At 40.4% G+C, this 26,274-nt stretch overlaps 1 protein-coding gene across 1 annotated transcript; it reads left to right on the top strand.

Annotated features, from left to right (window-relative positions):
• Positions 1-196: 196 nt before the first annotated feature.
• On the top strand, positions 197-24,745 carry pmm2 (phosphomannomutase 2). The gene is made up of 8 exons (XM_039774080.1): positions 197-385; positions 7,212-7,323; positions 12,057-12,133; positions 17,022-17,113; positions 19,681-19,780; positions 20,933-21,008; positions 22,444-22,559; positions 24,110-24,745. Exons 1-8 carry the CDS (start codon positions 311-313, stop codon positions 24,212-24,214), a joined length of 753 nt encoding a protein of 250 aa, XP_039630014.1. The 5' UTR covers positions 197-310; the 3' UTR covers positions 24,215-24,745.
• The last annotated feature ends 1,529 nt before the right edge of the window (positions 24,746-26,274 follow it).

Raw genomic sequence — 26,274 nt, 5'->3', positions numbered from 1 at the left:
CAAATTTTCTTCTTTAATTAGGAAAAAAATGTGAGTGCATTTCTTTAACAATTCATTTTTATGTTTAAATGAATGAAGTGCCTCTTCTGTAGTAGCAATGTCCTCTGGATATTGTAGTCATTTAACTGCAGATGAACTTTGGACGTCTGCTGTACGGCACGGCTTAGCGCGAACTGCAAATCCCAGCATGCAGTTTACACTGACGTGTGCGTGCCGGGACCGATGGCATACTTCGAGTTGAACGACAGTCTTGTCAATTGAATGAGAGCAACTTAACCTTTATCTAGTGTTGTTTCCCAGTGCAATAAAAATGTCGGTGCCGGCCGTGGATGCAAAAACGTTGTGCTTGTTTGATGTTGATGGCACGCTGACTGCAGCTCGACAGGTAGGCAGTTCGAGAAGCTTAAAAATAATTACGGAAGGCGTGCGTTTGCAGCTGTGAATAGGCTGGTATTATTTATGCACTGTCGAGATTTCACTTTTCATTTTTACTTGTGTTTATATGACGGCATCATATTATTACTGTTGTATCTTAAGTGCATTGTACGGAGTTGGTACGGCTGAATGAAAAGTGGAATTGTTAATGGTGACATTTGTATTCAAGTTGTCATTTTCCGTCAACAAATGACAGCTTTTGCATTCTGGTTCCATCCTGGTTTATGTTTGTCACATTTCTTCAGTTTCTTGATTACATCTTGCCTGAAGAAGGGACCTGAGTTGCCTCGAAAGATTGCATATTGTAATCTTTTTAGTTAGCCAATAAAAGGTGTCATTTTGCTTGACTTTTTTCTTCACATTTGTTCAATGAATGTTTTTACTTTGGGGTCGCTGTTTCGATAGTAACAAGAATGTCCTTGGGCGCCCTCCGGTGGTCAGTTTAATTCTTTTAAACCAGTAAGTTCAGTCCGACGAGTTTTTCACTTTAATTGCATCAGCCGATTTCTTCCTTTCTCTCAGTATGAAGTAAAGTTTTTCAAAAGCCAAACTTTTGTGCACGTCTTTAAATGATGCCTTGCAAAACTTTAAACTCGACCTCATTTTCGGCCGTTTTCTGCCACTTTGATTTAACTAGCTATAACTTCATCATCTATAAATTCACTCCACATTCGTGTGTTCTTCCCCTAAAAATACATAATTTGTACAAATTGTTTATGTTGTACACATATGTTACAAAGTTGTAAAATTCAGTAACGATTTTGCCAAGGAATGCCCTTTGAATGTTATTCTTATTTACAGAGGTGCTGGAATGAGCTTCCAGACATTCTAAAAGTGTCATAACACCCAGTAAAAGAATGTAAAATATCTACAAGTAATTAGCTTAATTTTACATTTTTCAAGTAGTACAAAAAAGAATTATTTTTCCCTGCTTTTACTGTTTTCAAATAAGTACCCATCACGTACTTCAGGGATGTCGAACTCCGAGCCTGGAGGGCTGCAGTGGCGGCAGGTTTTCATTCTAACCATCTTCTTAATTAGTGGCCAGTTTTTGCTGCTAATTAACTTTCTTAAACTTTCTTTAGTTTTAAGTCACTCGACTCCGGCCCCTTAGTTGTTTCTTTTTCCTTAATTAGCAGCCAAACACAAAACAAGCCACCACATGACCAGCTCACCTGTGCCCATCACACAATATTTGAAAATAAAGAAAGGTGAAGATCTCGGTGAGGCCGGTCTCTCAGGTCACCAAAACATCTTGATGGTGTTCTTAGAAAAAACAGAAAATCAACAGTTTTGGAAATGTCTGCTGTGGCAGAATGAGAACAGCAATAGGCCGTGGAATTAAATAACTGGTTAAATTAACAGCAAGAATCGGCTTCTCATTAAGAGATCGGTGAAATTGGATGAAGTTTGAAGACCCAATTTAGCTGCTCATCTGTTGGCTCGTTTCACGTCACATTTCTGTTTGGCTGCCATTTAATGAAGAAAGGAATCAATTCAGAGGACCGAATCCTTAAAAACAGGGCTATTACAATGAAGGGAAAAGGAGTTAATTAACAGTGAAAACTGGTTGCTGATTAGGAAAAGGGTCAGAATGAAAACCTGCAGCCACTGTGGCCCTCCAGACCAGAGGCCTCATGTATAACGCCGTGTGTAGAACTCGCACTATAACATGGCGTAAGCGCAAAAGCCGCACAGAAAAATCCAGATGCATAAATCTGTGCGTTCGCCAACTTCCACGTTCTTCCGCTACATAAATCCCAGTCAGCGTGAAAAGTAACGCTCGTGCACGCACTTTATGTAACGCCCCAACTCCTCCCAGAATTACGCCTCTTTGAATATACAAATCAATATAAATAGCCCTTAAGATCAGCCTTCTGTGAAAAGGCAATGGCAAAAGCACGGGGGGAAATATAAGAATTTCAGCGAATACCAAGTGGAGGCAAAGAAAAAAAGTACTATTTGTTGGTTTAAACCGTGGTATAATCAAGAAAAGGAAGTTGATCGAGTGACATAGCGTGTCGGAGAAACTTGAAAGCTCACGTTCACAAAGTCGCACAGTGCCGGAAATAAAAAAGAAGTTGTCAGATATCAAAGCGTCGTAGCCCACCATCTGAGTGTCATTTGAAAGCTTATTAGGGTACAGAGGAAAAAAAGGCACACAGTGGGGAAAAAGCACGAAATGTCAACTTCAATCTCGAATTTTCCACTTTAATCAGGTAGTTTATTTTGTCATTAAAGCAGAACATCATAAACTTCATCTTAAAATCGTTTCATTTACTAGTTTCTCAAATCCCATCATAAGTAAAGCAGCACGTTAAATGCTTTGTTTTGTATTTGATCTTCTTTGTGCGCCATAGGTGTGAATCACTATGTGCTTCTTAAATGGGCTTTCTCTTCGTCCATCAGGACACAAAATCCATTCCATTCGTGAAATTACAGCTCTCTGAATAATTAAAATACTGTGATGTATACTTGATATCATTTTCATGATGATAGGAGTTAAAGCACGTTATTAAACATGGGAACACGGTGGCGCAGTGATTGTTCATGTCTCGACAGAAGGTGCCTGCTGCACCATGTGTAACCTGCGATGAAATGTTTTATTACAGAAGTACTGTCTTTTTCAAACATACTAACCTCCCAATCGCCACACAATCGTCTCTGTAATGGACGTAAAGTCATCTGTAAGCTTAGAACGCCGATTCTTCAAAACTTTCAAGGAACATTGAAATATCTTCATAGTACGTGTTTAATTATTCTATCCTTCCAGTGTCACGCCAGTCCCAGTAGGAATACAGTGTGAGGCAGGAACAATCTGTGAACAGAGCGCCAACTCCTCGCTAGCACTGCGGCACCGTGTCCTCACATGTTTAATTATTAACAATACGGATTATTTAAATGGAGTTAAAGTTTTATCTGTATAATATAATAAACATATTTTGCTGCATTTCATCTTTAAAATGATATCGTCATCATATGTAAATACACGCTTTATAAAGTGGCTCGAGTTGTGCGATATTATAACTGCAGTGCAAGTTTACAGTGAGGTGATTGTATTTATAGGTACAAACAGTTCTACAAGGAGCACTTGATGGACTGATGGAGTGCGTTTAGAGTTCTTGGGATGAAACTCTTGCTGAACCGCGAGGTCCGAACAGGAAAGGCTCTGAAGCATTTGTCACATGAGAGCAGTTCAAATAGCGAATGGCTGAGGCAGCGTGTGCTTGATGCTGTATACCGATAATTCTCTTTCTGATCAGCTGCTGTGATTCACACTCAGATACAGTGAAATAAATACTCCGAGTGGTGCAGTGAGAGTAATATGGAAAAAGATAACCCGCTGTGGCAACTCCTATCGGGAGCAGCTGAAAGAAGAAGTAGAAGTGAGAGTAACAACACTAAAGCAGTTATGGTATTTGGAATAGTTTGACCATTCTGTGGACCATTATATTGTTACTGGTTAATTACAATCAGATGCCTTACAATGAAATTAACCGCCTATTGTTTCTTAGTTTATTTATAAGGCCGCGTCAGGGCTGTGAATCTGAAAAAGAAACATAAACCACACAGGAACAGTAGCACTGCTTTGACGCTGGGTGCCGCCAGTCTGCAAAACCGAACGGAGAACTTGCGTATGCCAGGGTATGAGGTACCCTGAAATGTGCGTAGCTTTACGGCAGGTTTAGGTTTTATACATCGCGATTTGAACGCAGAAACATTCATACGCAACATTTATGTGCGTACGCACCGTTTATACATGAGGCCTCTGGAGTTTGACACCCCTGACGTACATATCCATCATTGAAAAGTCATGGCCTCGTATATCATTTTTCTTATTTTGTCAGAACATATGTATATAGTTAGTTAAAAATTGAACTTGTGTATCCAAATTGCAACACCAATAGTTGCAAGATTCAACAAGCGTTAACAAAAACATTTCTAAAATTATATAAAGTGGAAAACCGGATGGAATGTGGTGTCATTTGAAAGCTGAAGCACCCCCCTCATTTACTAGATAATGGTGTGTCCGTCAAATTGTATGCAATTGAATCGGGACGCTCGAGACGGATGGGGTGGCAGGTTTTGCTGTAATGCAGCAATAGGATCATCTTTGAGGAAAGAGAGAGAGACAGAAAAAGTATTGGGCAAGTAATACAGCACTGACAGTTAATCATAGACCTGAGTAAATGAATGATTTTTTTTTTCAGGTTTTTTTGAAATTTTGCGTTATTTTTTTGGTCCCACCGGCGGCTCCGAAATAACGGGGCTGAGCTTAAAGGGTTAATCAAGATCTGAGTGGGCAGGAAATGAAGAGCAAATCACAAAGCTGCCGTTTCTGTGGCCCTGACCGAGTCATTTAACTTTTCGTGCACATCAGATGTTCAGAATAAACAGCAGTACAGTAGATGGGCACCTGTAAAGCAGCCCGGGAGGTACCGTTGACAGTAAGGGGCTAAATAATATAAATATTGGTTATTAGTGTGCCTTGCTCTGATGGTTTTCTACTTGATGTGGTACAATTGTAAGTCGGGTCAGGTGGGCTTTGTTGTCATAGCACCCATACATATACTTTGGCACATTTATACAGTGGTAGGAAATGACGTTTCCTTGGGCCACAGTGCATAATTCAGGCAATAAATACTACAGTGTAACAGCACAGAGGGTGGGTGTTTTTACATAAGAAGGGAATGTAGAACAAGAAACGACATCCTTATAAATCGACATCATGTTGGCCAACTGCAATCAGTGATGATGGGAGATGTACAATGGACCAGGAACATAGAACAGAAGAGTAATTAGAGAAGGGTGCACACGCAAGGACAGGGGGTGGCATTGTGTTTCGAAGCCTGACTGCCCTCTGGGAAGAACTGTTGTCCAGTCTGGCAGTGTTGGTCCACAGACTCCAATGCCTTCTGCCAGATGAAAGCTGGTTAAAAAGATTGTGGAGGGGTGGGTCGGACTTATCCCTCACAATGCTGGAGGCCTCATGGATGCAGTGCTTTGTGAACATGTCCATGATGGGAGGGAGAGAAGTCCCAGTGTGCACCATCCGCCCTATGGATTTGCAATCCCATAGCAGACAGTGATGCAGCTGGTCGGGACACTTCCAGTGGTGCCCACAAGGAATGTGATGGAAGGCTTGTCCTCTTCAGATGGCGCAGAAAGGCGAGTCGCTGCTGTGATTTCTTGGTCAAGGAGGGAGGTATTGGTAGGCCATGTCACGTGCGCTTCAAGATATTTGGTGCTTTTTCACTCGCTCTGCCACAGGACTCTGGATGCAATAAGTGGAGTGTGGGCAGGGTGGTTCTTCCTCAAGTCCACGATCATCTTGTTCATCTTATCAACATTGTGAGACAGGTTGTTGCTCCACTGTGTACTTTGTTTCATCATCATTACTGATCAGACTCGCTGCCATCATGTCATCACAAACTTGATGGTGCTGATGGAGCTGTACATCGCAGTGCAGTCATGAGTTAGTACGGTGAACAGAAGTGGGCTGAGCGTGCACCCCCCTTTAGTATTCAGCATTATGGTCCTGGAGATGTTCTTGCCAATGTGGGCTGTGTGTGGTCTTCCTACAACAAAGTCCAAAACCAGTTCCAAAGGGAAGCACTGGAGCCCAGTCGTTTCAGCGTTCTGGTCAGGTTCTGAGGGATGATGGTATTGAATGTTAAACTGAAGTCATTTCCCCAATGATGAGTCTAAAAGAGTCGCTCTCTGAAAAGCATGCCAATATGCTGATGGTACACTTTTGTGCCCAAATGAATTTATTGTTACAAATTTGTTTTTACAGAAAACAGAAGCTCCTCTTCGTGGCCCTTGTCACGCACACACCAGATTTGATCAATAACTGATTTTTATTTTTCCACATTCCCCTTTTATCAATCTGGGCATGACAAAGCAGAAGGTGGAGGTAAGGGATGGGGAAGGAGGAGGAGAGGGGAAAGGGATGAGGAAACTGAAGAGGCAATTTGGAGCATATGTTCCTCGTAGCATATAGGCCTTGGCTATAGAAGCAGTGAAATATTTGGATATTATATAGCCAATGCAACATCCGATAAGTAAAAGGACAATGAATACTACTGCCAAAGAAATAAATACTGATTTTAGCCTTTGGCCCCATGACCCAAAGGTGGACATGAACCATCGATCCCAAGGGTCAGAAATGCCTGAGTTAGTGGCAAGTTCATTGGAAAGAGATGTTAGGCTGGCTAGTGCTCGAGTAATGGACCCATCAGGTGCAGTATTATTAGGGATATATGTACAACAAGCATCACCAAACATAGCACATACTCCACCTTCTCAGCAAGTAAACGATTTTGCCAAGTCATTAGGGAGGTATGATCTAATTGTTCATGAATACCTTCTATAGCATTTCTAGTAAAATTAAGGAAACGCTGCTGGTTATAATATAAGTAACCATCTATTCTGGTCTCCATAACCAGTTTCTACTGAGAACGCTTGTTAAGGTGGTTAGATTCAAAGCCTGGACTAGGGTTTTTCCTCGCATGGATGCAGTGTCAAAAACTAAGTAGGAAAGGGGACAGAGGAGAGGGAGCAGGTGTCTTGACCTTAATTTGAAAGAGTCCTTCATGACCACTTGCATATGCAGCTAAGACATAAGTTCCTGAATCATGCAAAGAAGGATTCTTTAGAGTAATGATTAATGGGTTACACTGATTCTTAGCACACTCATGAGAGGCATGTCCCTTTAAAATAGAGAATCGAGTCTTTAGGCCATACTGAGTCTACCATCTGTTCTCTCCTGACAGAAAGCCATCCCTGAAATGGAAGAATTTCTTCAGAGGTTAAGACAGAAAGTGAAGGTTGGAGTTGTGGGTGGATCAGACTTGGAAAAAATCAAAGAGCAGCTTGGAGAAAATGGTACGTTTTATTAATATAGACCTTGCTGGCACACGGGTACATATCTGCTGCCGTTTTTATTTTTTGAAGAGTCGTATTAACAGATCTAGCAACTGACGTCCTTCCTCTTCATCAGCTGCACAGCCTTCATCCACTTCCTGAACCTGCTTAATCTAGTTCAGGGTTGGAAGGTGTGAAATACAGACATCCTTGGGGTGACGAACCACCAACCAAACCCTCTAGACCCCTGCAAGGCCTGAAAATCAAAACTGGGAGAGGCGCTGAACTGTTGGGCAAAGTGTGCCACCTTCGTGCTCGCTATAGTGTGCTCAATTATGAATTCGGGGAAACGTCGTCATGGAGGCATTTCTTTGTTATTTTAGCCCGCTTTTGCCTTGAGAAGGCTTTCTTCTGCATTTTGTACACTTCACTAAAGAAAGCTGCAGCTCCGTCTGAAGAAGGGTGGTGCTGTAGCAGGTTGGTCCACAATACCTCAATCTGAATGAAGAGACAGCAACTTTACCATTGCACACAAAGTGTCAAAGTGCATTTGTTATATTTGAATATTGTATGATATGATTTGACTTCAGATATGAATATCGTGCATGATAACATTCTCCACATTTAGTTTATTGCATGTTCCATAGTAACTGAGTAAGATTTCCATATTCAGACAGCTTTAGAGCAATAACGCTACTTCCGAATTACCAGAGGATACTTCACAGACTGGATAGAAGCCAATTTGGAAAGACTGAGCAAAAGGTAAGGACGCCAGTCCTTTTTAAGGTACACCTATATGGGACCAGCTTAGAGTCATCAGTCAATGTAACTTGCTGTTATTTCTTGTTTGAATAGAAAATCTACCACGGTAAACATCCTTCCACTGTTGGGAATTCTTGTTTTCTACGTTCACCCTTTTCTCTCAGGTGTTAGTCCTTCTGGATGTCTCTTTGGTCTTCTCCAGACTTTACCGAAAGCTGTTTTGTCATATTCATGATACAGAGGCCCAAACTGCATCCAGTAGTCTGTCTGTGGCCTGTGAGGATGTCAGTCCTCTGCAGTTACAGTGGTGTGAAAAACTATTTGCCCCCTTCCTGATTTCTTATTCTTTTGCATGTTTGTCACACACAATGTTTCTGATCATCAAACACATTTAACCATTAGTCAAATATAACACAAGTAAACACAAAATGCAGTTTTTAAATGATGGTTTTAATTATTTAGGGAGAAAAAAATCCAAACCTACATGGCCCTGTGTGAAAAAGTAATTGCCCCCTAGTTAAAAAATCACCTAACTGTGGTGTATCACACCTGAGTTCAATTTCCTGATTACTGCCACACCTGTTTCAATCAAGAAATCACTTAAATAGGAGCTGCCTGACACAGAGAAGTAGACCAAAAGCACCTCAAAAGCTAGACATCATGCCAAGATCCAAAGAAATTCAGGAACAAATGAGAACAGAAGTAATTGAGATCTATCAGTCTGGTAAAGGTTATAAAGCCATTTCTAAAGCTTTGGGACCCCAGTGAACCACAGTGAGAGCCATTATCCACAAATGGCAAAAACATGGAACAGTGGTGAACCTTCCCAGGAGTGGCCGGCCGACCAAAATTACCCCAAGAGCGCAGAGACGACTCATCCGAGAGGTCACAAAAGACTCCAGGACAACGTCTAAAGAACTGCAGGCCTCACTTGCCTCAATTAAGGTCAGTGTTCACGACTCCACCATAAGAAAGAGACTGGGCAAAACGGCCTGCATGGCAGATTTCCAAGACGCAAACCACTGTTAAGCAAAAGAACATTAGGGCTCGTCTCAATTTTGCTAAGAAACATCTCAATGATTGCCAAGACTTTTGGGGAAATACCTTGTGGACTGATGAGACAAAAGTTGAACTTTTTGGAAGGCAAATGTCCCGTTACATCTGGCGTAAAAGGAACACAGCATTTCAGAAAAAGAACATCATACCAACAGTAAAATATGGGGTGGTATTGTGATGGTCTAGGGTTGTTTTGCTGCTTCAGGACCTGGAAGGCTTGCTGTGATCAGATGGAACCATGAATTCTACTGTCTACCAAAAATCCTGAAGGAGAATGTCCGCCATCTGTTCATCAACTCAAGCTGAAGCGATCTTGGGTGCTGCAACAGGACAATGACCCAAAACACACCAGCAAATCCACCTCTGAATGGCTGAAGAAAAACAAAATGAAGACTTTGGAGTGGCCTAGTCAAAGTCCTGACCTGAATCCAATTGAGATGCTATGGCATGACCTTAAAAAGGCGGTTCATGCTAGAAAACCCTCAAATAAAGCTGAATTACAACAATTCTGCAAAGATGAGTGGGCCAAAATTCCTCCAGAGCTGTAAAGACTCATTGCAACTTATCAAAGCGCTTGATTGCAGTTATTGCTGCTAAGGGTGGCCCAACCAGTTATTAGGTTCAGGGGCAATTACTTTTCACACAGGGCCATGTAGGTTTGGATTTTTTCTCCCTAAATAATAAAAAAACATCATTTAAAAACTGCTTTTTTTTTTTAACTTGTGTTATATTTGACTAATGGTTAAATGTGTTTGATGATCAGAAACATTTTGTGTGACAAACATGCAAAAGAATAAGAAATCAGGAAGGGGGCAAATAGTTTTTCACACCACTGTATATGACTTGTGACTCCAGCCATTTTACTTTAAAGTCCCTTCAAAAGATTCCCAAATGAACTTTGGTGTATAAAATGGCAGCACAGAGGCACACCAACCTCAAAGTGCCTCAATCTCTGCTCAGCTCCAAGGGGATATGGACTACCATCCCAAAGCGTTTAACAAGCAGCTCTTAATATTGCTACTTCCAGTCTCTGATGCCATGTGGAGGTTTTGGACAATGAAAGCGCCCCCTACTGTTCATACAGTATTATGAGATTCATTATAAAGAAGCACTAGAAAAGTGGAGGGAGTGAATTGTAAAGGTTCCAAAAAGAAACCAGACAGGGAGTGGAAATAAATGTCAAGTCAGTTCAGCCTCACCAGGCAGGGAGGTGGAGGAGGAAAAGGAGTCAAAAATAGACTGGAAAAAGCAGGATCTGGGAGCCTAATGTGGGGGAGAGAGAAGCTGCTTATCAAGTCATTTGAACACCGTGAGAGCAGACAATGGAGTACTTGATGATCAGCAGCTGCAGTGCTCATCTATAGACCCTGGATGACTTTGCTAACATCACTGAACTGCAGTATAAAAAGGTCTTTAGTTAGAGACAGCCGTACGGGTCACAGATACAAACGCTGAGTAACAAGGGCTCAGGAGATCAGTGAAATGGAACAAGAATTCATGTAGAAGGAAACGCAGTTTTTCCTTGGACAGGCTGATGTGCTGCACTTAAAGCTGATTGAGGCATATGAAGTAATGGATTATATAATGCCTCGGGGCGCTGGGCAGACAGAACAGCCGCAGAGCACTTGGCACTGCCATCTCACCAGGGTTATCAGCCTGGGCACTGTCTGTCTGGAGGTGGTTTGCACAGCCTGTGTTCACATCGATTTAGTGCTGGTTTTCTTCTTATTATCATAAATCATTACTTTCATTCCACTTACCTTGGTGTTGGTCATGGTAGTGGTACTTGGATCGTCAAATAACCAGGAAAGCTTAGGTTAGTGCATGAAGGAGATGCTGGTGAAGCCAGCAGGGATCAATTACGCTGTGGTTTGGAGTGGATCTTAATGCCCCAGTGCAGTGATAGGGACACTATAAAAAAGTGTGCCATTCTTCAGATGAGGCATAAAACTGAGGTCCCGAATCTTTGCAAGTCATAAAAGAGCTTTCAAAATGAGTTAGGTGTTAAATTGGCCACAAGCTATCTGTGTTACCCCTTGACCACCTAATAGCTAATGTGTGGAGATTGTACTGGCACAAGTACTGCCGTCGCATCATCTAGTTTGACGCTAGGCATTGCCTAAACCGCTAAGAGTAGGTTAGAAAATCACTATACCTGTATAAACGTAATTCATTTATTAATTACGTTCCTCCTAATCAGAAAAAAACAGCTGTTCTACTCCAAGATGTCCCATATTGCTCTTTCCAATTTCACAGAAAATGAGTCCTGGAGACTTATTTTGGGATTTAGACAGACTGACCTACCAATTTAAACCTGAGGTCTTAGCTCCTGTCTTACCACCACGGTCTGCAAAACCACAGCTGCTTGTGAAGCAATGTCGTGTGATGATGGGCACTCTGGACAGATTTACGCATGATGAATTGGTTTTGGGGGCCTGGGACAGAAAAAGAACAATCCATAAATGACTGTCATGATAGTTTTCAAATCAAACAATATCTCCTGGTGCAGTTTGTTGGTGAAGGTTATATGTAACCATCTGGAACGTTGTCAAATCTCGAGAACATTGCATTGGATGCTTTGCTGGGGAGCGTCTGCTTAACCCACATAGCTCAGACTCTGCCCAGAATGCCACATGGAGTTGCCATGTGGGCTCACCACTCAATAAGCAACATAGAAAATGGATGGATGTCGCTGCAGATCTCACTTTGCCTGTTTCTATGTTCTCCTCCCTCTTTCTCTATTAGTTAATGCATATACCTTTTTTTTTTCCCCTCTCCCCCCCTTAAAAGAGGTATCAGGGCCAGATAACAAGTCAAGCTCGGTCACAAATCGGCATTTTGCTCATTCTTTGCTATTTAAATGAAGCTCTATGCATAAAAAACAACTAATATTCATGTGCATTCTCTCTCCATTTTTTTTTCTCCCCTGTTATTAGTGGTGGACAAAATGGATTACGTGTTTGCCGAAAATGGCCTAGTGGCTTACAAAGACGGCAAACTGCTCTCTGTTCAGGTTAGTAAATTGCCACTGTGATTAAAATACACGTTTTTTTGTAAAAATGGTGGGACAGTCAGCTGGCTTGAAACTGGCTGGGTGCTGACACAACTGGAGCCTCACATCGGCTGATGCGTATTGACTAAGCTACACATGCTGGGGAGATTAGTGTGGAAGACGTGGGTTGGCAATGGCAGAAAAATAGAAAGGTATTTGTAATTTATAGAAACATTAACCTCAGGGAGGAGTTTACATGGGGGAATTCACACAAAAATCACATCCCATTTTAAAACGTGTTTCAGTTTGTGGTTTTGCTGGAACCTATCTGAGAAGCTTCAAGCACAAGGCAGGAGTGTGTGTTGGTTCCCACACACACAGAGATCATTTATAGATAACTGTTACCGTAATGTGTGCATCTTTTAGGAAACAAAATAGACAAAGGTAAACCCACACAGACAAAAGGAGAGCATGTAAGAACCACAAAGACATATCAGACATGAGATTCAAACACCAGGGGCCTCATGTATAAACGGTGCGTACGCACAGAAATGTTGCGTAAGAACTTTTCCACGTTCAAATCGCGATGTATATAACCTACACTTGGCGTAAAGCCACGCACTTTTCCACGGTACCTCATGCCTTGTCGTACGCAAGCTCTCCGCTCAGTTTTGCAGACTGGCGGCACCCAGCGCCAAAGCAGTGCTACTGTTCCTGTGTGGTTACTCCTTATTTTCCTGACGCGGCTTTATAAATACACCGAAACTAACCGCATATTGTTTATTAGTGTAATGCATCTGATTGTAATTAACTTGTAACAATATAATGGTCCAGGGAGCAGCCATAGTATTCCAAATACCATAACTGCTTTAGCTCTCACTTCTCCTTCTTCTTCTTCCTCTTTCAGCTCCTCCCGTTAGGAGTTGCCACAGCGGATCATCTTTTTCCATATTACTCTCACTGCACCACTCAGAGTATTTATATCACTGTATCTGAGTGTGAATCACAGCAGCAACTGATCGGAAAGAGAATTATCGGTATACAGCTTTAAGGACAAGCTGTCTCAGCCACGGCAAAACGTTTTAAAGCCTTTTTCTGTACGGACCTCGCGGTTCAGAAACAGTTTCATCCCAAGAACTTTAAATGCAGTCAATCAAGTGCTCCTTGTAGAACGGTTTGTACTTATAAGTACAATCACCCCACTGTAAACTTGCACTATAGTTATAATATCTCACAACCTGAGCCACTTTATAAAGCGCGTATTTACATATGATGACGATATCATTTTTAAGGTGAAATGCAGCAAAATATGTTTGTTAAATTATACACATAAAACTTTAACTTCATTTAAATAATCTATATTCTTCACTGGGAGTGTCGTGAAGGATAGAATAATTAAACATGTACTACGAAGATATTTCAATGTTCTTTAAACGCGTTTTGAAGAATCGGCGCTAAGCTTACAGATGGCTTAACGTCTATTACAGAGCTGATTGTGTGGCGATCGGTTACTTGGGGAAAGAAAAGCACTGACTGCAGTGACGGCTACGCCAATATATATTGAATATAAAACAGAAAGAGAAAATAACAACACAGCTAAAAACGCAGCGACAAACTTCGGCAAAAGTTAAATGCTTGTGTCATGAGCACGAGGCAGCTATGCAGTGTCTGCAACGGACGTGGCCATCCACCGTGATAAGCTACCTTATTGACGGGCGGCGAAGGAGCCACCGATTCTTCCTCTGGCCAGTGCCACCACAAGCCTAGAGCCGCCCCTGTGTACTGCTGCAATAAATTATTTCATCGAAGTGAAACACATGTTTAATAACGTGCTTTAACTATCATCATAAAAATGACATCACGTATACATCTCAGTATTTTAGTTATTCAGAGAGCTGTAATATCACGAATGTAATGGATTCTGTGTCCAGTTGGAGGAAGAGAGCCGGTTTAAGAAGCAAGTAGTGATTCACACACACAGAGCACATAGAAGATCAAATACAAAACAAAGCATTTAACGTGCTACTTTAATGACGATGTGATTTGAGAAACTGGTTAATTAAACGATTTTAAGATGAAGTTTATGATGTTCTACTTTAATGACAAAATAAACTACGTGATTAAAGTGGAAATGTTGAGACTGAAGTTGACATTTCGTGCTTTTTCCCCACTGTGTGCCTTTTTTTTCTCTGTACCCCAATAAGCTTTCATATGACACTCAGACAGTGGGCTACAACTCACCTTTTCACAGCGACTTTGATATGTGACTTCTTTTTTATTTCCGGCACTGTACGATTTTGTGAACGTGAGCTTTCAAGTTTCTCCAACACGCTATGTCACTCGATCAGCTTCCTTTTGTTGATTATACCATGGTTTATTTGAACAAATAGTATGTTTTTCCTTTGCCTCCACTTGGTATTCGCTGAAATTCTTATGTTTCCCCCCGTGCTTTTCCCATTGACTTTTCACAGAAGGCTGCGCTTAAGGGCGATTTATATTGATTTGCATATTCAAAGAGGCATAATTCTGGGAGGAGTTGGGGCGTTACATAAAACGCGTGCACGAGCGTTACTTTTCACACTGATTGGAATTTTTGTAGTGGAAGAACGTGGAAGTTGGAGTACGCACAGATTCCTGCATCTGGATTTTTCTGTGCGTAAGCACATTTCGGCTTTTGTGCTTACGCCATATTATAGTGCGAGTTCTACGCACGGCCTTATACATGAGGCCCCAGGCCGTCCAGAAGTATTAGTATCTTCTTTCACATTCCACACCACAATGCCACCAGTTTTACAACTGAAATAAAGTTTTTGTGAGTGCAGAAGTTAACCCAAGAAACAAGTGTCTACATATAGGAGAACAGGGATTCTGTGTGACTGCGTGCTATTTTATCCTAAGTTTACAGCGGCACTGCACGGTCCAAAACTACAGCTCTGACTGGTCAGGTTCAGTGGCCCTGACTCAGGGTACCAAGCACTATACTACTTACAGACATTCTGGACTTTCCCAGACTCATTACCTTCAACAAGCCTGGAATAGCCATGCCCAGTTTTCTGCACAACTCGCTCATTCGTTCGCTCATTCTGTGAATCCAAAGGTGGATTGTATCGTGGCAGCAGTGGAAACAAAGCTGGCTCCATCCTCACTCATGCACTTGTCCTCATTCACTGATCCCACTGTTCATCATCCCTGGCTGAAATGATTCCTTGAGAAACTTGAGCAGCTCCATTACTAAAAATGAAGCTTCATTTAATCCATATAACTACAGGTCGGTGAGCTCAATGTGTTTCGCACAGATAATTATTATTGTCGCTCAATGCTGTGGATACGTGACGTGATTTGATGTTGTGGACTGCAAATTGGACAAAGTTGGAGAAAACAGTCAAGGGCAAAGAAAACAGATGGGCCAGAGAAAACGACAAAGCATCCAAAGTTTGGGATCATTTCAAGCTGGAAAAAAAAAAATCAAAAAACCAGATACAGTGCGTTTTTGTGCATACATTGTAAAAAAAAATAATAATTAGCTGACCACAATAGCACAACACATCTCCGCAGAAAACATTCAGTCCACAAACTGGACCTGACGCAAGATAACGTTAGGATTTAATGTAAAGCAATATAATTTCTAGTTGAGTTGAAGGCTCATAAAGAATGTATGTTTTAATTCTGGCCATATGTAATGACTGAACGTAAATCAATGTGGTGGTTAGTTATGACATCCTTAAGTTAGAGAGTATAATGCTGCAGTCAGTCAGTTTGTGAACGCCTGAGCTTTTTCATGTTGTTTTACGTTAGTCACACACACACCAGATCCTGCCTCATACAAATGTCACAAAGCCATCCAAGGCTGTGGAGAGGTTGACATCTGTAGTTCTGAAAAGTTAACTTAAACAACTTTAAAGTACATTTTTATGTATTATTATTATTAATAATTTATGGATTAGTTTTAGATATGCCTTCTCTTAAAGTACTTTGAAATGTTTTTATTATTTTTTTGGTTGTTTTTGCATTTCAGGCCTTAAAGCCCATTTCGTAATATGGTACCCAAGTTAATTTAGTTTTGACAGATAATTTTTGTATGCAATTTAAGCAGTAAAAGTATTGATTTTTCTAAAAAGGAACTCAGTAAGCTGTTCATTTTAAGAAACCTAACATTTTTTCATGTATATTTACATTTGCCCTTTAATAAAGCAAAAGTATTTCTTACCCGATTAACTGATGTAATAATCGATAGAATTCTCAATTGCGTAAACAATCGACAGCTGCTTGTCTTTATCATATTTTAACGTTACAGGCTCAAACCGTGCAGACACAGGGAGGATGTGAAAAATCTACACAGTGACCGGATAAGGGCTCCAGGAGCTCTGGGCTGCCTTGCGTAAGAAGTTCCTTTTGAGCCACACTTCCTGACGTCTGTATTGCAGAATAAACTCGTCACAGTTAACATAACACCGCGCGCTGCTTAGTCAGTGGATGAAAAAGGAAACCTTGGCTTTTATGACACACTGTTAACCAGACTGAGTTTATAATTTGATTTTGTTTGCTAGATGACTTGCTTGTAAATACATTTCTTTCAGATTTATGATTCTTGCATGCCAGCTTTCTGTTTTCTATGTACTCATAAATCATATTTTCTAAGAATAACTGGAGGAGCACATAGACAAGGCACTAAACCATATGATGGAAGCTGAGCATCAATATACAAGAAACATTCGCAAACAGATCATCATAATGAATGTAAAGCACAACGTTGAAGGTTTAATCTGCCTGGCGGACTCGCTGAGTGACTCGCTTCACTTGACAGCAGGACTCCAGGAGTGAGGAGATGTAACTTGATGAGCACTTTGAACTGTCGTGCGTGGTGATGTAGGTGTTATGTGAACTTTTTTGTTTCTTTTGCCTCTTGTAGAATATCCAGGCTCACCTCGGGGAAGACCTACTTCAGGAGTTTATAAACTACTGTCTGAATTACATGGCACAGATTAAGCTGCCCAGGAAGAGGTAAGCAGCTCATGGTAACCGTGTACAAATAATTGGGAGGTCCTACTTCAAGGGTAAAGAAAAAGCACCACATCCTTTGGTCCAAACCAAGGCAATTAAACAGCCTCCACTGTCGCTCTAATGTCCAGCTCTTAATTGGGGTACCTGCTGGGACATCACTAGTTTGACTGCAGCTACACATACAGTATATACGGCTGGAGACAACCATGAGTGAATTTTGCTTAAAAGTGGGTGGGAACAACTAGATGGCTCACCGAGTGTCACATTTCTAAACCAATCCAATGCCTCAGGAAAGTGGCTGGGTTCTCAAAGTAGGGGCGGAGGTGGAAAACTGCAAAGAGCAGCAGTGCTCTTGTTGACCTAGCCTATGATTACGATGAACCATCTACAGTCAAACATTCTCCTAATTAAATCCTGCTAAACACATAAATGTGCGTTGCATATGTAGAGAGCACATTAAAAACAAACATAACCTGATGCAAGAAAAAACCTTTCTGTGGCAATTGAAGGCCTCAATGGATGAGTGGTAGACAAGAAGAACATGTCGCAGGTGCCTCGTAGAAGTCGATGTAAGCTTGAAAGAAATGGCGGCTATATTCATGAAAAATGTAAACTGTCACACTCCCGCTAAAGGACTGCTGTTAAGAAAGCGGATAACAAAGAGGCAGAGGAGATGCACATTTCAGTGTTGGAGTTGGTGATTTACACTTAAGTTGAAAGAGTGTTGTTGTATCTACTTTATTAATGACTTTGAAGATTTTAAATACCTAGATTAGGTCCCCACACAGTCTGCTCTGCTTGAGACTAAACAAGTGCAATTCTCCGAGTCTGTCGCAGTAGAACTCATCCTTAAGTTGTGAGATGCACTTGGTTGCTCTCCTCAGCAGTTTTACGTGCTGCTTTGTCTTTCTTGTACCAGGGAGACCAGAACCGCACACGGTACTCCAAGATGCAGTCTAACGAGTGCATAATATAGTTTGAACATAACAACATCTCTTGACTTAAATTCAACAGTTTTATGATTAAACCTGACATTTTATTTGCCTTTTGTAGTGAGAAGTCAAGTAAAATGACACCTTTTATTGGCTAACTAAAAAGATTACAATATGCAAACTTCTTCAGGCAAAATGTAATGTTGATTACAAATAAAGTAACTGCGGAGGACTGACATCCTCACAAGAGCGTAGGCTCATGTGTACACATCCTCTCGACAGGCCACAGCCAGACTACTGGATGCAGTTTGGGCTTCTGTATCATGAATATGACAAAACCGCTTTTGATAAAGTCTGTAGAAGACCAAAGAGACATCCATAAGGACTAAGACCTGAAAGAAAATGGTGAACAGAGATTGCAGTACATTCATAATGGCTAACACAGTACAACACCCTACTATTGCTTAGTCAACTAAAATGTGTCCACATATACCCTAAATCTTTTTCAGAGAGCCTTGCCTATAGCTCTGTGTCTCCCATCTTGTATTTATAATTGACATTCATTTTGCCCCTTTGTTTCACTTTTCTACATTAAACTGTATGTTCGCCCAGTTCTGACGCTTGTCCAGGTCATTTTGAATTCTTTTAGCTGCCTCCTCAGTGCCTGCCACCCCTCCAGTTTTTACATCATCTGTGAATTTGGCAAGTTGACTAACTATACCAGAATCGATGTCATTAATATAAGCCAGAAAAATAATGGTCCAAAGACAGACCCCAAGAGACTCTGCTGATGACCCTGCTCCATGCAGAGCATTCTCCTCTTATCTGTACTGCTTGTTTCCTGCCAGTTAACCAACCAGAGATCCAGTTTTTTAGTTTAAATCTGATGGCTACAGCTTCTAGTTTCAAAATTAGTCTTTGGTGTGGGACTGACAAGACTGCACAACATCAACCTTTTGACTGTTAAGTCTACACAAATAATTAAAAGAAGTTAAAAATGATTGCCTATTTGGAAATGCAGAAAAGCCCTGCCAGAATATAGCCGCTGCATTTTAACACATACTATATACCCAGGCCACAAGGCTTACCTAAACTCTATTGCACTGTTGTTATATAATATAGTTATGTAACAGTCAAAATGACAGACATATTTTTCAAATGCTTGGTGCCAAGCTGTGGTGATCTGTGTGCGTGTGTCTGTCTGCATTGTCGCAGTGCTCATTACAATATGAAGATTAATTAATAAGCTTCAGCAACCTTGTGCTACTGAGCTCCATGAATGGATAACAGCAATTTATTTTTTTTATTTTCTCTCAGCATCAAGTCTTTTTTTCAGTTTCTTTTGCTCTGTCCCTGAAACCACAGTGGTTTAAAATGGAAGGACAGGAGAAATTGAGGGCAGGTTTTTATGATTTCATTGCTTTCCACTACAAATTTAACAGGTTCTCCACATTTGAGAATCATGTCTGGCCCCGCAAGACCACAAACCCAAATTACTGTAAGCAAATTTCAGAATGGAAGGGCAGAGTACCTGCCAAGGATGCTGGATCAAGTAACTTGTGATTCTTTATACAAATAACCCATATAAGAAAGGGAAATAATGTACAATCACTTGTGATGTTTCTCTCTCCACAGGGGCACTTTTATCGAATTCCGTAATGGCATGCTGAATGTGTCTCCAGTAGGGAGAAACTGCAGTCAAGAAGAAAGGATGGAGTTTTTTGAACTTGACAAAGTGAGTATTTATCCTTCAAGCCCTCATGCAAAGAACCATGGACATGGTTATGTTGGTCTCCGTGATCTCTTCTCAATAGAATTGTTTTAAGGCGCTTTTCCACTGCACAGTACGGCACAGCACGGTTCAGTACAGCTCACTTTGGTTCGGCTCGGTTTGCGTTTCGACTGCAGTTTAGTACCGCTTTAGAGTGGGCGGGATTATTCACGTGTCGTTATAGTTGCGCCGCCTCTACTGCCGTGACACCGTGGAACTTTTACAACAACACGCAGACAACGACAACACTTTAGCTCGACGACGCGCGAGGGTAAGCATCTAAAAAAAGCACATCACTAGCTAACTTTTATCACTGTTGCAAAGCATAAAATGAACTTAACTGCCAGTGTAACATTAAAATGCTGATTCTGTATATTACAGATCTTCCACATTTTGCAAAAAAGTCGCCGCAACAGACCATCTGTTTGGACATTTAACCGTGCTTCAGAGTGGTGGGATGTGATTGTTCCCGGTTTTACAAACACTCAGTGGCTGGAGAACTTTCGAATGTCTGAAGAAACATTCATCCACTTATGCAACAAACTGCGTCCAGCGATGGAGAGACGGGACACAAACTTCCGCGTGTGTGTACCTTTAAAGAAAAGAATAGCCAGTGACGCAGTAATGACGATTTTCTCCGGCCAATCAGTGACCAGCAGAGTTTACACGTCACGTTTTGGTAACGGTTCGGCGCGCTTGGAACCTCGGCTGAGGTGGTACTAAAAAAAAGGACCAGGTACTGTTCCTAGTGGAAAACCCCCCAAAAGTGAGCTGAACTGAACCGTGTCGTGCCGTACTATGCAGTGGAAAAGCGCCATAAATGAGCTAACAAGGCCCACCGTTATCATAAATCCCATTAGATCTCAATACCCCATCTCCAAACCTGGCAATTTTGTAATTGGTAAAGAGCAACTGGAATGATTACAGAATTCAACAGGAAGAAAATCAAAATAAAAAGCAAAATATTTATGAAAGTCTGGTCATTAAAAAATAAAGCTACAAATAAAACAAACAAGCCTGTCATTCAGTCAGCTTTCATTGGTGGAAATAGCTTTAATAAAGTAATCAAGATTTTAAATGCAATTTACTCAAGCCATTTTCTTTCTGTTTTTGCAGCAACAACACATTCGTGAAAAGTTTGTATCGGCTCTTCAGAAAGAGTTTGCTGGGAGAGGTCTCGTCTTTTCCATAGGTGAGTCCAGTGCAGATCTAACTATGGCAGCTGTATCTTTTCTAGCAGCACAATGAATGTGCTGCACTGCTCATTTCTCATTTGGAGACGTCACGCTTTAAATCTCACTCGGTTCATCGACCTTGTTATTACTCGGATGAAGTGTCCCAGGAGCAATGATTCATAGGTTGACCTCAGCTTCACTCCCTCAGAGGATGTACTTATTACTACTCTGCTTGGCTGACAGGGGACATTTTTACTTTTGGCTTGCTCTACATTCGTATCAGCTGGTACTCCCCGATTACTTCAGAGCACTTGCATGCTTAAGGGAGCTTGTGAACGTTTGTGAGCAGAGCTCCCACACATGCTGGTTACTGCTGCCATATTCGGTTTGAATTCTTAGGCCTTCAAAGAGTCACGACTGTAATATTTTCAAGTCATATTCACATTTGACAACACCATTTCATGTTGCTTTAAGTGTAGCGTGAAGGCGAGTGAGTGGCATATTTCAGGAAATATAGAAACCTAAAGCAGACTTTACAAATAAACAATTTTAATTTTAATAGAGAAGAGAATTTATTAATCACAATTGTTCTGTCATGGAGGTTTTACTTCCCATTTATCTGTTTGTCATGCGACAGGCTGTAATATCTTTCACAGACCAAACCAGTGTTGACTGCTTGAGACATTTATTGTTAATGTACTTTGAGAAGGCAAACAAAGTACACAATAATCAAGCAGACAAATGGGTACAAATTTTATCTACTCAGTAGAAATCCTCAGCATAAAAGCTCTTATGTACTAATATGTACCTAATGCTGAAGCAAAACAATTACATATGGATGTGGCATTTACCCCAGCTACAATCTGAATGGATAGCAACACTTCTCGTTGAAAGATTAGACACCCAGTATGGCTACTGCTCAGGTGGACGTCATTTTTGGATTGCGCAGTGAGCTGCTCGCTCATTGTGTTAGGGCCACCAGCTGAAATTGGCTAAGTTGAATTAGTCCTGATATTTGTGCCTTTTTCAAATTTCTCACCAGCATTTTTCAATACTGTGTTTGCTGTGTCTGAATAAAAGGCTTTGTCACATAATTTTACTTTTCCATTGATTTTTCGTAGGCCTTCATTTATATAATCATAGTCAGTCACTGGCAGGCAGTGGGCATGCGGCCTAACAGGTGTAGGGTTAATTGTGGATACCACAGATGAGGTGGGGTATCTCTGTGACTTCCCCATTACAAATACCTTGCTGGCCATTTTTTTCCCTCTGTCCCTGCCTATCTACAAACCTAATTTTGACCAAAACCAGTTGAGTGGACAGTTTTCAGGGATAAGTGAAGAACAGATGGAAAATAAAAAAAATAAACACTTCACAGTTCAGCTTCATTTAATTTGTATCCTTTAAGATGCAGTTATCTTAACTGTTTCTTGTAATGTCCATGTTTCCTAGGTGGCCAGATAAGTTTTGATGTGTTCCCAGAAGGCTGGGACAAGAGATATTGCCTTGGCATTTTAGAGAAGGATGCATTTGAGAAGATTCATTTTTTTGGAGACAAAACCAAGCCGGTAAATACTGAAACTGTTTTTCTTCCCTGTTCAAAATTGTTATAATATGTACGTTCATATTAGTTTTAAGCAAAGCAACAACATGCAGGTATGAGATTTCCAGAAGAGGGCCTGCAAATTGCACAAAACTAGCAACTATATATGCATTTGAATCTTTCCAATTGCTCGCATTATCTTTTGTGCTTTCTTCATTTTGGGGCTTCAGCTATCGTAACTGAAATTCAGGATTTTACTAGAGTGGAGATGCTGCTGTAAAGTCTCCCAGAACTGCACAGTGGCTCACTTTAATAATCTGGTAGTATGGTTTGCTGCTTTCAACTCTCAGAGGTGCAGTTAAAGCAGTATTTCATTTTCATCTTGATTGTTCAAGTTTTTTGCACCTGCCCAGGTAGTCACATGGTGGAATAATTACATCATTTTTAGACGATGATGAAAGCCACTTGTTGTTGTTGTTCAATGTTCAAAGTTTCTACACCGTAAAGTTGGTTAATAAACACTAGCAACAAATACCCTGACTATTATGTGCACTACACGAAAACACAAAATGCATTGTCAATGTGATGACAGCCATGTATTAGAGTAAGCGAGTTCACAAAATCAAAGCATGGGTAGACACTGTGTGGAGCGTCCAGTTTATTATTATTGTAATGGAGTTAAATCTATTTTCAGTAACTAAGTATATTTTTAGAACATTTAAAAATACTTCAAAACCCAAAGCAGATTAAAAGTATCAGGTCACCATCTAGGAGATATTTGATTGTTTCAGTTTGACACCACCCTGTCTTATGGTTTTTTTTTAAACTTGATTTCATCGTACATTCGTTATATCATATTTTTGTTATTAAAATACTGACTACACCAAAATAAGTGGATGGTTTATGGTCTTATTTTCATCACTTTATAGGTCTAGTTAGCTGATGTCACATTATAGTCATAAGGCATGTCAAACTAACTGACCACAGTTACTGATCTTATCACGGGACCATGTCCGTTTAAACCACTGGAAAAATCACTGGGCATGTCAAATTATGTGATGGCATGGCGACTTTCCAGCACAGTCTTGTTTGATCCTTTTTCTGACAATCGATTTCAGGCTGCCTGACGAAGCAATGGTTGTAAGATGGGTTAACAGGTACAGTACAGCAAGTTTATTGTTGCCTTTTTAAACAGATACATAAAGCACAAGACATCAGACACAGTTTTTCTTCCGATTGTGAGGTCCAAAACCCTGCCATTTCTTAGTCCTTGTTGCTGCATTATATGCACTGTACTCCCAGATGAGCATTCATTGATTGTCAGCTCTGGTGCACACTAAGCCTGCCACTATGACTAATGGCAAAATCAAACCCATTTGATGTTGTCACAGCCAGTCACTGGCCATGTCACCTTACACAACTGGATTTATGGGAGTGCGCCATCAGCTGCCTCCAATTCAAGATTATGTGAATGAAAATCACTGGAAAAGCTATCTAATGGGACATGACCTTAGGTTTATGTATTTCAGACGTCACACTTCTCCTCTCATATAATGCTTGTTTATCTCCATCTAGGGTGGAAATGACTTTGAAATTTATACTGACAGCCGAACAATAGGCCATGAAGTAACATCCCCAGAAGACACCAAGCAGATATGTGAAGAGCTCTTCTTCCACTGACCACCTGAAGACATTGTTGCTACTAGGACTGCTATTAATTAATTGTCTCACATTAAAGGTGCCTACTGCGGTTATGAAGAATTTTAAAATTAACAAAGATCAAGTATTTATAGGGCCAGTAGCACAGGTTCTTCTCTGACGGGAATGAAAGTTACATTTATTTAACATTTTACTCCTGGAAATATGAACTGTTATTTATAGAGCAGCTCTATGATGTGTATTGTTTACTTAGGGTACATGAAGGTTTAAAGTTCAGTTTGTGACAGTTGCAGAAACCAAGCAGGACACTTTTTATATTTACATTAAGTTTGGAACTGTACATTATGGGAAACTGAGGCTAGCAAGTTGAACATTTTACAGAAAATGTCTTCAAGTAGAAAAGGCTGTTTGGGGAAAACTGACCTTCATGTATTCAGGATATCAAATGGGCAGAGGAATCATTACTTTATCTAATTTGACATCACTGTCTTGAATTTTTTTTTCATGCATTTATAATAAACAATTTTTACATCCTTTCTTTATTACAAAATATTTCTAACACAATGCAGGCGAGTCCATCCTTTTTTTATAGTTAAGAAAAAATTTTTTTTGCCAAGTGCACTTAGGAAAAGCACAGACTCTACCCTGTTGATGAAGAAATCCTGCTTGCGTAGTGTGATGGTTAAAGTATAATAGATAAGAGGGTGTCTGGCATGATTAATGTGCAAAAGCTAAAATACACGGTACAGAAACACTGCTTTCAGAATATGTTGACACTGTCTCTGTTAAAATACTCTAAGGCTGAAGGCATTTCCTTTGTTTATTTCACACCTGTGTAATATTTTACAAATATTACATTCACAGTTGAGCTTTACATCCTGAAATCCTATTCTGAAACTGCCCTTCTTCCCAGGTCTGTAGCGAGAGTAGCAGTTAATAAAAAGAAAGACCAACCTTGGAAGTAAAATTCATAGTGTGCATCTTCCTGGAAAGAATGCATGATAGCAAGTTAGCAGTTTCTAATTCTGTTTTTGGTTGTAGCTTTTCATTCCATCCAACATATAAACTTCTTGTTTTAGGTAGCGTGTTCCTTCTCCCTTTTGCCAAAAAAAAAAAAAAATTAACTCTGTTAGGATGTTTGTTTAGTGGATTGAACATCTCAGAAAACCACAAGTCCCTCAAACCAGTTTTTTTCTTGTAATATATTAAGAGTATCTGCTTCTTTTTAAAGACCACAACACAAGTCCATATGGTTAGCTGTCTTTTACTTGCACCCTAACTAAGCACTGTTTAAACTTTTTAAAAGTGAGTAGGGAAGAAAAAACAAAAATAGGGCTTAGAATTCTAAAAAAAGGGAGTGAAATAAGCTAAGCTGAAAACATATGCAGACTGAAAACGGCAAAGCTTTGACAACATGGAGCATTTTTCTGAATTTTATAATGAAATAAAGTCAACACTAATAGACATTTCTGGCAATGCAGATAGACCGTAGTTAAGTAATTTAATTAATTGAAGAGACAATGATCAAACCAAAAAAACCACAGTCAAATTTAAAGCCATGAAAAATATTTTTTCTAAAAGCAAACTAAGCAGTTGTTCCAACTTTTGAAAAGACAAATGTTAGTCACAACTATGGACAGATAGAACCTTTCAGCACACACTTCCTACCTGCTGGAAAGTATGATATATAATACGGAGGACACAAAAAACAAAGCTAGCATCTGATCAAAGTAAATATGTGCTGGGGACTTCTCCTTCAGCATTTAGCCATTTAAGTGGATGCCAAATCACCAGTGGGCCACAGACTGCAATGTTACCAATGGAGAAATGTATTTTTCATTAAAGTGGCTTATTTGGGTAAATAAAGAATTACACAACAAGGTAAAATGTAACCGTTGATCATTTACAGCACAGTGGACAGACAGTAAGTTCACTAAGGAATGCAGTAAGTGCAATGCAACACACAACAAGTGAACAATCGTCAGCGCCTCTGTCCAAGAGAACATTTGTTGATAAATGCTTCATTATTGAAATGTGAACACATATAAAAGTTTACAACTCCCATGAAAAGTTTGTGAAGA

Source organism: Polypterus senegalus, chromosome 13 (assembly GCF_016835505.1).
Source record: "Polypterus senegalus isolate Bchr_013 chromosome 13, ASM1683550v1, whole genome shotgun sequence".
NCBI lineage: Eukaryota > Metazoa > Chordata > Cladistia > Polypteriformes > Polypteridae > Polypterus > Polypterus senegalus.
This window is presented reverse-complemented; position numbering and strand designations above follow the sequence as displayed.